Source organism: Octopus bimaculoides, chromosome 20 (genome assembly GCF_001194135.2).
Source record: "Octopus bimaculoides isolate UCB-OBI-ISO-001 chromosome 20, ASM119413v2, whole genome shotgun sequence".
Lineage (NCBI taxonomy): Eukaryota > Metazoa > Mollusca > Cephalopoda > Octopoda > Octopodidae > Octopus > Octopus bimaculoides.
This window is the reverse complement of record NC_069000.1, coordinates 47,312,527-47,329,220: the sequence shown is the minus strand read 5'-3', so window position 1 is coordinate 47,329,220 and position 16,694 is coordinate 47,312,527. Positions and strand designations below refer to the sequence as shown.

General features: G+C 38.9%; 1 protein-coding gene across 1 annotated transcript in view; it reads right to left on the bottom strand.

Annotated features, from left to right (window-relative positions):
- Positions 1 to 477: 477 nt before the first annotated feature.
- Positions 478 to 16,694, bottom strand: part of LOC106882896 (transcription initiation factor TFIID subunit 4) — a 22,452-nt gene continuing 6,235 nt past the window's right edge. The window contains exons 2-14 of the mRNA XM_052975137.1: positions 14,852 to 15,016; positions 13,580 to 13,817; positions 12,148 to 12,275; positions 11,467 to 11,556; positions 10,222 to 10,479; positions 9,271 to 9,530; positions 8,950 to 9,119; positions 8,257 to 8,387; positions 7,994 to 8,119; positions 6,362 to 6,418; positions 6,105 to 6,215; positions 4,994 to 5,050; positions 478 to 3,097 (exon numbers count right to left, since the gene is read on the bottom strand). Coding sequence (XP_052831097.1) covers positions 2,984 to 3,097; positions 4,994 to 5,050; positions 6,105 to 6,215; positions 6,362 to 6,418; positions 7,994 to 8,119; positions 8,257 to 8,387; positions 8,950 to 9,119; positions 9,271 to 9,530; positions 10,222 to 10,479; positions 11,467 to 11,556; positions 12,148 to 12,275; positions 13,580 to 13,817; positions 14,852 to 15,016 — 1,905 coding nt within the window. The 3' untranslated portion in view covers positions 478 to 2,983. The remainder of the gene's footprint in view (positions 3,098 to 4,993; positions 5,051 to 6,104; positions 6,216 to 6,361; positions 6,419 to 7,993; positions 8,120 to 8,256; positions 8,388 to 8,949; positions 9,120 to 9,270; positions 9,531 to 10,221; positions 10,480 to 11,466; positions 11,557 to 12,147; positions 12,276 to 13,579; positions 13,818 to 14,851; positions 15,017 to 16,694) is intronic.

The following is a 16,694-nucleotide window of genomic DNA, read 5'->3' as shown; positions in this document are numbered from 1 at the left end:
TATATATATATATATATATATATATATATATATATATGCATAGTTTATGTTGTGGTATAAAAACAAAAGTATTCAATACAGTGTTGTGTTGGAAGTGTGTAGAGTTAAATATATATTAATATATATCTGTATAATATATGTTAATTTATGCATGAGATAAACAAGGATTACATTCATTGTCAATCCATATATGGCTGAATGAACGACTGGATGAAATTAACCGGTCGGAGAGAATGTTATTACTGCTTAGTATCATACACAAATGAACATCACACACATACAGGCATCTGCCACATTATGTAAGAGCTCTACCCAAGAACCTTTCCTATAACACAGTTTCCATAATATAAAACATATTTTCTCACCAATTCTGTGCTTGTTAACTTCCATTTAACAGGAAGATGTTGGGAAATTGGTCTTACATGACAGAACTCCATGTTAAGAAAATGTATGTATGTATGTGTGTGTGTGTGTGTGTGTGTGTGTGTGTGTGTGTGTGTGTGTGTGTGTGTGTGTGTGTGTGTGTGTGTGTGTGTGTGTGTATACATATATATATATATAAATAATTGTATGTACGTATTTCTCAAGATGTTTGGAAGGCAGACCAACCCAAATGAAATCGCTTCATGACAAATGACAAACACTGAATGGTTTTTTTTTTGGTGAAAGAATGAGTGAAGGAGACAAAGAAAAGAGAGTGAGTGAAGGGGAGAAGGAGGCAGAGAGAGGCCATGGTAGATAGAGAGGAATGTCATTAGAGTTACAATATTTAATTAGGGTGAAAGTAATTAGTTAGACAAGGGAAATATAATAGAGACAAGACAGAGATGACATGTAAGGACATTTTGTTAATCTATCAGTGTATTGAAACAAAGACGGGAAGTGGTGACAATCATGCCCTTACTAAGGCAGCAATGCAACCAGTTACAAAGTCAAATGTTAATTTGAAACTGAATTTTGTTTGCCAAGAATTTACCACCACTGACTCACCGAACCCTGTTGCCATAACACCACCACCAACATACCCCTAGGGCCCACATTGTAGCCCCATACAGTCACCCAGTGTGTGGGGAGTCACTTAGACTAAAGTGTGGCAGAATTGGCATACCTGGCATACAGGTTACCTCTATATACAGCAAAATGGTGACTATTTCTCTCTCTCTCATATAAACATCATCATCATCATCATCATCATTTAAAATCGATTTTCAATGCTGGCATGGGTTGGATGATTTGGCAGGATCTGACAAGCCACAGTGCTGCACCAAGCTCCAATGTCATCCATAGCATGGCTTCTATGATTGGATGCCTTCTCCAACACCAAGCACAAAACACTTCAGTGGTGACTTCTAAGTGCCAGGGAGGGAGCCTCTACATGGTCGTTTGACTTGCTACAAATGGCAGCTAAATATATCTCAAATCACACCCTATTGCCTTAAAAGGGAGATGGACACGTTGGGGTAATATAATCTGGAGGAAACAAGACAGGACAATCATGGCTGGAACAACTTTGATCTATAAGCAGGTACCACTAATATGGTGTCATCCACCGAATGTTCAGAATCACCACCAACAGCAACAACAGTAGCAATAAAGAGGAATTTCATCATCATTATTATTATTATTATTATTGTCATCATTGATCCAGCAAAGAGAGAGGGAGAGAGTTCACAAACTGGCTTCTACAACTACACCAAGAAAGGGAACAATGGGGATTAAGGTATTCAATAAAAGAGAGAAAAGGATAGGGACTCAGTGGCTGGGGATACAATACAATGGAGCAGTTTGGTGCAGGGTAGTGCTGTAGTCAAGGTGGTAGCGCAGAGCCAAGTGGGTGAAGCTCAAACCAAGTTTACATTGACAAATGGTGTTCAGTTAACGAGTTGTTTTTCTAAAATCATTACAAAAATGGTTGATCAACTGATACAGTGGACTACAAACCATACCGTATGGTGGTACCTACTTACAGCTACAAAGACTGTGCTAGAAACAGATAAGAGTGACAAACGTAATGATGAGAAGGATTTGAAACCCCCAACTATTTGTTTGTCCAGTGTGGCACAGCCAGAGTGCTGTGACAGTTATTGACAACAGAGTACAGACAGGCAAACAGGATATCTGCATTGTACTCTACGGAGTACAGTCACCTCAGTTATTATTATTATTATTATTATTGGCTGAGGAAGGTGAAGAGAGCCAAAACATAGCAGTTGTATTTTGTATCCCTGGCAATCCCAAAATAAATACCAGTAATACACCAGGCATTCACTAACAAAATTGGTTTAGTTGTGACGACTATTCTAGAGCACTGCCATATTATTATTATTATTATTATGAAGGAGAGGTAAGTTCAGTGAAGATGATCAAAGGGTAGAACCATTTTTTTCCACAATTTAACGAGTGTTGTTGTTGTTGTTATGGTTGCTGGGGTAACAACTTACCCCACCCAAAAAACACAACAGAAACCCTCCCCCCACCCCTGTACTCAGTGATAATGAAACAATGAGTAAAAAAAGGTGCAATGATGTTGGTGTTGTGGTGCTGGTGGTGATGTCGACGGCATGCAATGGTGAAGGTGGTGGTGATGATGATGATGGTGGTGGAGGTGGTGGTGAGGGTGCAGTGGACTAAATTTCATTTGGGGTTAAAATCACATTCCTTGTCTGCCTCCTCCTCCTCCTCTTCCTCCTGCTACTACCCCTCTTTCTGCCCCTTCCCCCTTCTCTCCTACTCTCTTCCTCTTTGAGAGGATGAAAGTGTAAGAAGTCACTTAAACACACCAACACAGGGAGAGTTTGGGGGGTGGGAAAGCTGTAGTCAATCCAGTCGAGAGGGTCATGGGGGGAATGAGGTGCGATGGTATTGGGGGAGGAGGGTGTCGCTTGGTGTTTAGTAGTAGTGGTGGTAACAGTGTTTAATAGTAGTAGTAGTAGTAGTAGTAGTAGTAGTAGTTGCTGTGGTTGTGGTTGTGGTAAAGAAGAGGTCACTTAAAAAATGATTTATACATCAGCGTTGATCTGCATAAAGATTTGTCTTGTTCCATCAAAAATAGCAAATCTCTCAGGTTGACACGTTTGATACGTGGCCGGGACACAACCTGTGGAAGGAAACAGAAGATGTTAAAATGCTGGCTTCAACGTGACTTGATTAACGGGGTATTTGGTGCAAAACAAAAATATCAAGAAATTCATAAACAAAAAGAAAATACAAAATAAATAAAACTTTGTTAATCACGAAAGGATTCGACACATGGCTTCATATAGGACCAAGCTCGTGTGTTGCAGAAAATCCTAATCTAGAAAGCAGCCCTTGAAGCCTGCCAGATCTATGTAGGTTTTTAGTCTCGTCTGACAGTGAGGTGTGGTGGGTAATGGTAGAGAGTACAGATAGCATAGTGATAAGGACCGTCTGGTCATCTTAAAGGGAGGAAGGGTGACCAATGACTTACACAGAGTGACTTTGTTTAAAGTGAAGAAGAACTGCACAACACCATCAGCCTCATGTTCTTGTCTGTGACCATCTTCAATCCATTGACAAGACCAGGTCAAGACAACTGGGGATGAAGGAGATGACCAAGGCATATCATCTTGCTCTCTGTACTCCACAAGGTTAACATTCTAATAAGCCCATAGCTGAGACCTAACCACTGCTACTATTCTGGGTCAGAGCAGACCTGAGAATAAATAGTGGCTAAGAGCTGCTTCCACACTCTTCAAACCCCTGCAACTCCAAAACCAGGGCCCTACAACTTGATGTTGTTTCAAGTCATACCAAAGACCAACTGCAAGTAATACCACATAAATGAATGCCTCCCACTTTGGTTGGTTCTGCCTAATCGTCTTTGCAAATACACTTGCCTCCCCTTTACCAGAATTTTGAAAGATTCCCAGGTCTTAATTTTTTCTTTCCTGCTTCTCTAATTAAACCCAGCAAGTAGAAAGTTATATTTCATGTGTTTATAAATATATATACATATATATATATATTATATCTGATATTAGCTAAAGCTAACTGTCCAGTATCCAGGAATCTAGCCCAAGACTCCAAATGGACAAAACCTAGCCAACACATGTCAGCAGGATAAATATGAGAAAACTGAGGAGAGATTCTGTTACTATAGTTGAAGCAGTTAGTTATCGAAGCCGGGGTTTTGAATGCATAATAATTAGAGTAAGAGGTGGGGGTGTGCGAGAGTTTCTTATAACTCCTGCTGGCAACAAAAGGATTCTTTCATTGAGTCAAAGACAGATTGTATAATATTTGGGTAGAATCTGTGATGTGAACACTCCATCCGTTTCCTCTGCCAAAGAAAAGAAACTAAACAAAAATCTATCACAAGATATTTCATCTGATGATCTACCGATTCTTCCCGTCCATTAACCTTATAGATATATCACATTTACGTTCTAAACACGAGTTTAAATGTTTGTATGCCATAACCATCACCTGTGAGGGAGTATGATTGCCCTGGTAGGTTGCCAATAATTGTTTCAGGTGCTGCTATGGAACATTCTGACAGCTGGAAACTGATACTTATTCCCAGGTGAGTAGATTAGACCAATGTAAAATGAAAATATGCTGTCTGGTCCAGGAATTGAACCTGAGATCTCATCATCATCATCTTGAGCTGAACATCCTTAACTATCAGGTCACAGTTATTATAGCACGCACACGCACACACACACACACACATTGTTGGATCCAAGAATATTCTTCCTTCTGCTGCAACAATATCCTTGTCAGGTGGATGTGGTAACGATAATTAGTAATATAGCAGGAGAAAGAGAGAGAGAGAGAGAGAGGTAAAGACAAAGAAAAAGAGAGAAGTAGAAAGAGAGAGAGAGAAAGTAGGCATGGAAAGATGTAGAGAGAGAATAGTTGAGTGTGGTGGTGGTGGTGGTGGAGAATGAAGGTGAAGAAATGGAACTCCCCCCATCTGTTGTGGTTGGAAGAAAACATGAAACAAAAATTTTGTTTTTAAATGAAGACTCACAGGTCGAACGGAAGATGAACTTACTCCACCATTTGTGAGAGATGTTGATGTACCAGTCTGGAATAGAAAAGAAAATAAAATATATTAGAGTGAGAGAAGAACAGTGTTATTGTGATGATGGTGATGAATAAGGTGGTGGTAACAATGATAATGATGTGTATGTGTGTGTATATATATATATATAAGACTGCAGAATATATTATGAAATGAGTTATTTACAATGTCTCTCACAAAACATAAGAAAATAATGACAGCTGGTTGATGAAATTAGACTATATGAGGTAAGTGGACTGCCTGGAGATGGGGGGGGGGTATAACAGAATATAGTGTTGGTATACACCAATGTGAATTTGATGAAGGCAGTTAAAGGGTCAGAAAGTTTGGAGGGGCAGCTATTCTTGTGGACCTCTTGTACCTCTACAGGCCTTCTATCACACAAATGTGTGTGTAGCTGTAATTGTGGATCTGGTGGTAGGGATTAATGGAGGAAAGATGACACTTTTCTCTGCAGAGGATTTACATTTGTTTTGGGGTGTAGAATACCCAACCACTTTACACACAACAGATTTTTTTTTATTGCTTAGGGATGAAAGGGCAGTAGGAATTTCCCTTTATTCCATGGCCTCCACAATATTTTGTGGACTCATTTTCACGTGGAATACCTGACTTGTATGTACGAAAGAATGGCCAGCACTAAAGGTACCTGAGGACCAAGTGGAATGGAATAAATCTATGACTCAAGGACAGAAATTCAAGAAGAAATAGTGCAAAACGTCTAGGGTAACCCTTTAAGAAACCTACCAATTCACTGCCTCAGACTGGTCCTTTATTTTATGGACCCCAGAAAAATGAAATCTAAAGTCCACTTCAATAGGATATGAACCCACAACAGGGATATTCAACTCAGAACATAAAGCTAAAAGAAATGCTGCTAAGCATTTTGCTCAGCATAATAATGCTTCTACCTTTCATCATCATCATCACTATAATAATAACCACCAGAAATGGTAAATCCTTTAATAGGTCAACCCAAAAATAGAAACCTTTAACAATATGTCAGTGGTTTGCAAACCCCTCCACAAATCCCCAAACTACATCAGTGAGTGAGTACCTGATTTGAGTCTCCTGCTTCTGTTTTCCGCTTCTTTCTGGGACCAATAGCTGCTAATGCTGTAATGTTGGCCTCTCGTTGCCTCATTTCTTCCATCTCTGCCAGTTGTAACTGAGAAAATAGAAGGACAAAAAAAAAAAAAAACAGAACCATCAACAGAAATATAAACTGCAGATATTTTAGAGGAAGCAACACATTTAAACAGCGTTTCTTAATACCAAAACCATTTATTTACATACACACACACACTAACTTACCTCCTTAGCTTTCTGCTTTAGTTTCAACTGTTCTGGATCTTCATGTTTTGACCGACTCTGTAAATAGAAAACATATATATAGAATAAAATACAATATATACATATATAACGTATTTTCATCCTCGTCGTCAGTTAATGTCCACTTTTTCATGCTAGCATGGGTCAGACAGTTTATCTGAGGCAGATTTTTCTGCAGTTGGATGTCCTTCCTGTCACCAACCCTCACTTGTTTCCAAGTAAAGTAATATTTCCTCCACGGCCAGATGTGTCTTTGAAGGATATTGGAAATGTATGGTACTTCTTGTATGACACTGACATTCATTGACAACTGTCATGCAATGTCAGAGCAAAAGGACATAAACATATACATTTCACACACACACACTATGTTTTTGTGTGTGTGGGCTTCTTTCAGTTTCTCTCTGCTAAATCCACTGACAAGGCTTTGGTTGGTCAGGGCTGGAGTAGAAGACACTTGCTCAAGGTGCCATGCAATGAGATTGAACCTGAAACCATGTGGATGGAAAGCAAACTTCTTAATCACACAGCTACACTGGTACCTATATGAACACACACACACACACATGCACATGAAATCCCATTACAATCAATCTCAATAGAATCTATTTTTCAGTCTAATGAAATTTTTTCCTGTTTCAAGCCCTAACCTTATTGAAACAAAATCAAACCCTTTTCAGCCAAAATCTCTTGCTTTAATGAAAATTTAAATATATCTTTGAGACGACAGTCCTTTCATGTAAGACATAGAGACTCCATGCGACTGGGACATAGGCACTGGAACAGTTACAAGTCCAGTCGTGTAACAGCTGTGTTAGATAAACACTAAATATACAAAAATATCTGTGTTTGATTTGATGGCTTGAAATAAACATTTTCAAACTCATAAAACCATAACAAGTTAGTCTGAATTGCTGTGTTCAAAGCAAATGTTCTAAAAATATACAAATTTTAGCTGTTATGCCAGCAAGGAATTAGAACTTATTTAATCAAATATTTGTAAAAACCAACAGCAATCCAACTGTGACCATTGCTTATTTTCAAATTGAAATTTCAGCTGAAACAGACACAATATGAACTGAATGGGTGAATTGCAGGTTTTGGTACAGTAAGGCACCAGGATTTGACCCTCAAAAGAGAAGCTGGAATTAATAATCATCATCATCATCATCATTTAATGTCTGTTTTCAATGCTGGCATGGGTTGGATGGTTTGACTGGAGCTGGTAAGGCCAGGGACCTGCACCAGGTTCCATTGTCTGTTTTGGCATGGCCCTTTCTAACGTCAACGACTCCACAGAGTGTGTTTAATGTGGAACCAATAATAAGTGAGGCTAGGAAAGGAATAACGAGTGTAGAAACAGCTCCTCCAGCTGCTCCCATGATTTGTTTGAGTCTAAGGTTTGAATAAGAGAAAATAGTAGGGTTGTGGAGAGCAAAGCAACAGCTGGAGAACCTGGTTTTTCTCCAAACAATTTAACCCCCCCCCAACACTAATTGATATTTCACAAGTTCAAACCTTACTACAGATATAGTTTGATCTTGTCAGTAGGAACGCCATCCAGTTGGCCCCAAGGGGTGGGGATTTCAGAGGTAGGGAGAAGGAAAAACAAACCTTAGCAACCCTTAGTAACATTTCTCGCTCCTGTTCTTCATGTCTCTTCTTTTCAAGTCGCTCAAGTTCTTCAAAATGTTTCAATATTGCTCTGACATCGTTTTTCACCTCATACCTGCTGTCCATCTTAGAGAAAAAAAAAACAACAAAAATTAAAGAAATGAAAAACAATAAATACAGAGATCTGAAAATAGAGATAAGCATAATCCACAAGAAAAGATTGTGGTTTTAGAAAGACTAAAGATTATGGATTAGCCACTTACTTTGTATATTTCTGTTCTGTGTTCAGCAATCGTAGATAATTTTTCAATGAAATCTCGCAATCGTTCTTGAGTTGCATGTGATACAATGTTAGCAACATCGGAAGGTACCTCTTCAACACCGTATTTCTTGGCTGTGTTTAAATATACAACCGAAGGCACAGTTAATTGCTTACAATAACAACAAATAAAAATATTAATTAACAGCCATAATAATGCTTGTTGGTGCCAAGAGAGCAATATTTTATATGTTGCAACCATATTCCAAACAAAAGACAAATTGCTCCAGACAAAGTCCTCTCAACTAATGCTTTTCTGCCACATCAACTCATATTGCAACTTTGAACCCACAGTGGGGCAACAGCAGCACCACCAACAACAACACAGGGTGTTATTCAATAATGTTGTTGCTGCTGTTGTTGTTATTGCTACTAAGTGGTCTAACTCATTCCATTCACAGAGTTTGAGTAATTTTACAGTTTGGCCCTTTTATTAGTCAGAATATCACAGTGGACACACACACACACAATTGCTCCATTTGGTAAAAATCCCAAAATTTGTAAAGATTGCACACATAGAGGCACAAATGTGCATGTATGCACATATAAACATGAGTGAACACAATTATCTACTCATGAACACAACACACACAGAGTTATGATCACAGTTAAACTCAACTGTCGAGTAAATACTTACCAATTGAGCTAATTCTACTTAAGAGTGGGCTGTGATAAAGAAAACATTCATCTTTACAAGACCGAATCTGGGTCCCAATGAAGTCGGCATTGGTAGCCATAATATTGCGAGTTTCCTCTGACAGGTTGACTCCACCCATCGTTGCCACATCATTGATGTCATCGTCATCTCTGAAATAATTGTTTAAAATACACAGAGTTAATTACCTTCACATGACAACCACTGGCTCAACAGTTATGTTGTTCCTCCTCTGAGAAAAGGTGTCTCAGGGTGAATGAAATGAGAGCAAAGACCACAATGTATGAGATAAGGCAAACTTACTTCAGAGACTCGTATTTCCGTTTTTCCTTGTGCGGAGCCAATGTCTCTTTCTTGATCTGCATGTGGGATTGGAGATTAGTGGTAGATGTAGGCAATGTGTTGAGAAGGTTGGTTCTCCCAACAGTGGTCATTGTACCAAGGTTAGATTTGGCGACAGTGATGCCAGGATGACCAACGGTTGTCGTTGTCATCTTAGCTTGACCACCACGTACCTGGACATGGCCAATTTGACCAGCTGGGCATACCTGTTTGATGATAGTCTGTAACAAACAAAACCAAAATCGTTAAATGATAAGATTGATTCTATGAAATATTAATTACTAACACAGGCACAAAAATTTAAGGGGAATGATGTAACTGATTAAATAAACTCCAGAATATTACTGATACTGTGTTCTAATGACCCAGGAAGAAGAACAGTAGAATTAGCCCCTTTTGATACCAACCTGCCTGAGACCAGCCTGGTTCTGTGATACAAACTTCTTGTTTTAAAAGGATTTAAATTAAAACCTTCCAACAAAATTTCATGCAAGTTTATTTTCCAGAAACCAGATAAATAACGACAAAGTTACTTTACAAAATTCTTCATTATTTTGAAAATTAATTGAATTTCATTATGGTAATGAAAGGGTTAACTTTGATGGGATGTGAAGTCAGAAAATAAAGGGACATAATAAGATAGCACAAGACATTCTGTTTAGTGCTCTACCAATTCTGTTCAATCCAGGGAGATGTTTGTTTTATGTCTTTAAATAATTAAAGAAATGAGGCATACAAAGCAAGTTCTCATTTTGGGACTTTGAAGGACCAGCTTTAATAACATTTAATGTTGAGGTAAACTGTGTGCAAGGGTTTCAAATTCCAGTCGGTACTATTTTGCTTTATAAACATCATGGGAAAGAATGAACACCACCCAATACCATTAAAAGAAAGACACGAGAAGATAGTTACCTGAGTGGGTTGATGAATGTGGCCCCCTGACATAACGCCATGGACCTGAGGCTGGGTGGTCATGCGATTCGCTGCGGTCACATGAGTCATTCTGTTGTGGGTGTGGCTGTGTACGTTCTGCTTAGTGTGTGTCATAACAGTTGTATTAGGCACGGAACACATTGTCTGAACCCGGATCACTTCAGGAGGAGGGGGACGCACCCCGTCAATGGACATTTTATTCATGTAGAGAGAGTGCCTCAACAGAGGTAAACTTTTCTGAAAATATACAAAAGATATAAATACATACATATCGGGGGGGGGGGGGAGAAAGAGTGGGATAAACATAGAGGCATGGAGATGGGCAGAAGGATGTAGGAAGGTGGACAAACAGACAATGGTGAGATGGTATGAGTGGACAGACCAATAACTGGACATACATAGACGAGACACAAAGAAACGAACTGGGAGAGATTTAACATCTTTTCCATATCAACTGCTACCACCATACACTCTCACACTTCCTGACTGATAACATACATACATACATACATACATACATCTATGATGGGCATTAAGCACCAAACACGTCTGCTAAGAAGGCACAATTTCCCCCTCTACTTAATAAACAGAGGGTTTGAGTCAAGGATTAGATTGCTGGCAAGTGGTAAGACAAGAAAGGGTTTGCTAAATAAAATTCAGGTGCATCAGGTAATTCTGTGCTTCTAATAATCCATCAAATACAACACACACACACACACACAATTGGAAAAGTGTTGTTTGAGAACAGTGAAACTTATACTGTTTCCATTAAAATGCATTTGTCATATTTTAACTTTACATACATGTATGTGCATGTGTGTGCGTGTATGTGTGTGTGTACACATTCATTTTAGCATGTGTTTTTGCATGCTAGCAAGACCTGGAATGATTTTCTTGTCACCAAGCTTTATTTGTTTTCCAAGCTAGGAACTTTTTATTTCCTCACAGAAAATGTGAACAGACATTACCAGAGAGAGGGGGGAGAGAGAGAGAGAGAGAGTGAGAGAGAGAGAGAGAGAGACAGACAGAGAGTGTGTGTATGTGTGTGTGTGTGTGACAGGTTTACAGTTTGTCAATTCAACAAAAACTTAATTGGAAATAAAGAATAATTAATATATCCAATATCTAATTAAAGATTATATGTCTTTATAAAAGTGTTTAATTAATGCCAATGAAAGAATGTTTCTACAGAGGACAGCACTAGTGAAGGGATAGAGTACTTACTTTCAAGAAAGGGACCAAACAAGGTTGAGGTGAAGACTGCAGTTCAATTTGAAGTTTCTCTGTGAAACTTTCAGGGTCAACTTTACCATCCTGGAATGGAAGATAAATGAATAAACCCAGAGTTTAATCTACAGAATATACAATTAATATAAAACTATATATAATTAACATAAAATATACATAATTAATGCAAAACTATTTAGAGAAGAATGGACTTGGTATGAGAATAGTTTGAACAGTGAAGCTTTGATGGGTTGCTCAAGAATTATTGTGCAGAATTATAACTGGGAAGTGGGCCCTGACCATTGCATGATGTGGTTCTGTTGTTGATGGACATATCACATGAAATGTGCTGCCATAGCACATACCTATTTGTAGTTTCTAACTGTACAATTTGGTTCAATAATTTAAGTTTAAACTTCTACCACAATAAAACACAATAAAAGATTCTACAGATGGGTGCCACCTCTACAGCTAATGAGCCAAGCATGAAATAGAAGTGGAACCTATTGTCAGCCAGGTAGGTGGACTGCACTTTACAGCATGCTGTACTAAGACAGACAATGCAGACTTTGTGTAATTAGTCAGTATGGTCATCAGTCAGCATGATCATTAATCGGCATGATCGTTGCTGTTGTAAAAAGACTAAAGGTAAATAAAGAAGAAAATACATTCACTTACAATCAGTCCTTGGATGAGCTCACGTACATTGAAGATTGTTTCAGGACGCTGATTAGAAGCTAATTTCAGCAGTGTTGCCATGAAATTCTTACATTTCCGAACATTATCAATCATATTGCTGTTCTGATCTGAAAGTAAAACATTTTTTATACAAATCAAACACAAAGTCCATGAAACATTATATAAACACAGACATCTCAAAAAGTAAATAGACACCCCCTCATTATAACTTTTTTTATCTGAGGCTTCAAACTGTTAATGTATTATTATTTTCCGTTTCAGATTACAGTATATTAGTTGTTCATGGCAACTAACCATGTTGTGAACACCAGAAGCAAACGAGTTGTCTGATTTTCAAAGAGGGTGTATTGAGGGTGGATCCGAGGGTGAACTTAGCCAGTGTAAGACTGCAGAAAATTTTGGGATTCCCCTTGATACAGTCAACAGAGTGATTGTCCAATCCACCAACAAAAGAAAGAAAGGAATCAAAAGCATTCTGCTCGGGTCATCTTGGGACCCTCAGGCAGGCGTGTTTGGGCTGCCAAATAGATTGGTGAAAATAATCCCTGCTGCAAGGCAGATGAGGTTGCAGAGCAATTCCAAAATGAATTGGAGGACATCTGTAAGGTATCTCTCCATCAACTTGGCTATTATGGCAGGGCAGCTAGAATGGAACCATGGCAGGGCAACCAGCAAATATCCAAAGAAGAGATGACAAAGAAATCTTTCAAAAATCAAGGAGTCAATTGACTTTTATGATGTGTGTGTGTGTGGGGGGGGTGTAGTTAAGTGATTAGGGTATTTGGCTCATGATTGTAAGGTCGTGAGTTCGATTCCTGGTGGTGTGTTGTGTCCTTGAGCAAGACACTTTATTTCATGTCGCTCCAATCCACTTGGCTGGCAAAAAGGGCCAGTCTTATCACATCATCATCATGATTTAATGTCCATTATCCCTGCTGGCAGAGGTTGGATGGTTTGATAGGAGCTGGCTTAGGCAGAAAGATTGAACCATGCTTCATTGTCTGTTCTGGCATGGTCTCTATGGCTGGATACCCTTCCTAATACCAACCACCTTACAGAGTGGACTGGGTGCTTTTTACGTGGCACCAGCACCAAGGACCACTTCATCACGAATAATGAAACGGATGGGCAAAGGGTTTAGAGTAGTTGGTATTTCATTGGAACTAAGTCGGAGGAGTTTCACCCTGGTGGTTCCAGAGAGATGCGGATGTGAGGAAGAAGGAGAAGAGAGCGTGACTACAAACACAGAGAAGTAATTCCCTACCATTTACTGTTAGTGACTAATTGCAATTGGAATAAAGAAAGCATTGAGATAAGCCATCTTAGAGAGTTGCCATTTTTGTGTCTAGAGACCCACATCAAATATTTCCTGCAGAGAAACAAGAGACGAAGGTTGAAGATGTTCTCTTACTTGGTAATACATTGCTGGCTTGATTATGCCCGACAGGTATGGTGCTTGGCATTGTGGTTGTTGAGCCTGTACTGTTTTGAGTAACAGGTGACACCTGTACAGGACTGTGGTTGACTGGGACAGTTTGTCGCAGAACTGTGTGATGGCTGGACGTAGTCGCTTGTCCTTGCGGCTGCTGGATAGTAAGAATGGTTGGAGTAGAAGTTGGCTGTCGAGGTTGACCTTGATTGCACATTGGCTGAAATACAAAGAAAACAATAATTAAGGATGACAAATCAAAAGGATCGTTAGATGGATAATTAAACAAACATACATACGCATGAGATCAATTGAATGTAGTTGCACTAAAGTTTGTAATGTCTCTGCTGTAGAAAGTAAACAAAAGAGAATACAGACTTTAATTTTCTTAGCAACAACACAAATAAGAAAATTGCTTTGACATATTCCATGGAAGGTTGGCTACTTTTAAGAGAACAAGAACCGACACTCGCTCTTCTCTTACAAACAGCACTTCATAGTAATTACTATTTAAGTCAATCACAAACCAGGAACTCAGTTGAAATGGGGTGAGTAATTTCATATTGCTCATTAGTCAGCATATATATGTATTAAATGTGTAGATAATTAGATAAATAAATGAGTTCCACATCAAAAGGTTTATAATTATCTCATTTACGACAGTTTCGTCCCTTGCCTCATACAAATGACACTTAACTTATCAATGATTCAGTTGTTGATGGTCCACAATCTATAACTTCTGATTAAACCATTAGTTATCATTCAAAAATGTTTAATCACTGCTTAACTCCTCAATCACCATTCAAAGTTGTTTAACCTCCAGATAAACCTTTATCCAGCACCTGTCACTGATGCGACAATCCCATTCTTTATTATTATGTCCACCAAGTAATGACATAGATAGAGGAGTGACAGAGGGACGGTTGCTGGGGGGGGGGATTGATGTGGGGAAGGCTTTCAGAATCTCATTTTTGCTGTGATGGAAGAGACTTCTCAAACACATTGAATTACGACTCATCTTGGTCCTTCATCACTTCTCTTGTGAGGTTCAGCATCTTGAGATCAGCCTTCGCTACTTCATCTTGTGTTTTCCTAGGGTCTCCCTCTTCCACAAGTTCCATCCACTATAAGTGATCAGCATGCCACAGCCATTTCAACAGGTCTTGATCATATTGAGTACAATGTTGAATGAAAGATGTTCACTTCATTTTACTCTCATTAACAAAGAACACACACACACACGAAAGGACTTACCTTGACATTTTGCAGTTTCCCTGGTAAAACAGTAGTATTGGTAGATGTCTGTGGTTGTAGAACACTTGACTGACTCGCATGAACCAAAACTAATTGGCCTTGTTCATTTTTCACCAATACGGTGCCAGGTTGAAGCTGAATGCTTGTGGGTAAAGTAATGGCATTCTAGAAGGAAGGAAAATAACAAAACATTAGTGATTGTTTTGGTTGTTGGTCTCATTGCTTGCCATGGGATACAGTACATTGTATAATAAAACTATAATGTATATGGTGGTACAAATACGAACAACAAATCTATCAAAATATTAAGGCTCGTTTATATTCCATCTCAGTTGATTAAAGAAGCTAAAATAATAAACTGAATTGCTTTAAATGCACAACATCTGAACCAATAACCAGCTGCAGCTTAGAGGAGGCTTTCGTTCATGGATACCTGTTTGTCTTCTCCCCAAAGGCACTAGCCTTGGCAAGGTACCTTTAGGGAGAAGCTTTCTAGGGGCAGAAACCATGATTAAAAGTGGCTTTAATCCATGGATCTAATGTAATCTTAATAAGGGTGATCCAAGATGAGTATATTAAACTAAACATGTTGGCCATGATCCCAGGATAATTCTTTGAGACAGAATTAAGATAAAAGTACAAGTATATAGCAAAGTTACATATCCCTTTTAATGGTCTAATTATGGCAATATAATTATGGTGGTATAATTAGTGTAGTTTAATTATGGTGGTATGAATATGGTAAATATAAGAATATAAATCTTATAACTGCATAATTCTTCTTACTGAACAAGAAAGAACATAAATGCCAAAACAATTATTGTATGAATTAATTAGGTAATTATTTGTGTAAAAATGAAATTATAACCATAATTAGTTTCATTAGTATTTACATGAACCCTCATAGCTGCTTTTTCATTCAACTGGTGAAACTGTTCAGTTGTAGAAACACTGCCAGATCAGATTAGGGCCTGGTGCAGCCTCCTGGCTTCCCAGACCCCAGTCAAACCCTCCACCCCATGCCTGAAGCTGTCTAGCTGAGAAGATCACATCAGTAGTGCCGCGTTCCACATGAAAGCCAGGTTGACTTTCTGGAAGAACACAATCTGCAACATGTTTCAGTAGAAGATCCAGAAGTACCCTGCATAAAACCTTTCCTACGACAGAAAGCAATGATATTCCCCTGTAGTTACCACAATCATTCCTGTTGCCCTTTCCCTTATATAAGACCACCATTACTGTATCTCTCCAGTCCTCAGGTACAGATTCACTAGCCCATATCCTGCCAAACAAAGAGTGAAGTTGCTGCAGAAGTTTCTCACCACCATGCTGCAACAACTCTGCATGAATGCCATCCAAACCCGGAGACCTCCCATTATTCATCCTTGAGACAGCCATTGCAACTTCTTCCAACATTGGTGGTTCCACAACAGCCGCCCTCACAGGTTATTCAGGGATGAGATTGAGAACATCCTCACTAACTACAGACTGCTGATTCAAACGTTCATCAAGGTATTCTCGCCACCTTCGCAGAGTTCCTTGTGAATCACGAAGAAGTTCTTTACCATCCCTGCTCCGAAATGGTGTTATCAGAGAAGAAGTCGGTCCATAAACCTCTCGCAAGAGACCATACAACAGCTTTGTGTTATTGGAATCCGATGCCGCCTGTATCTCATCAGCCTTCTTACTCCACCAGGTATCCATCATCTGAGAGAGCCTCCGCCTCACATGTGATTTCACATCCTTGAGTTCCCTGTGCAATACATCTCTCTCTTGTGGCTTTGCTGACAAAGAGCGTGACAAAGTACGTCTTTTATCAGCCAATAAATCATCTATTATGTTC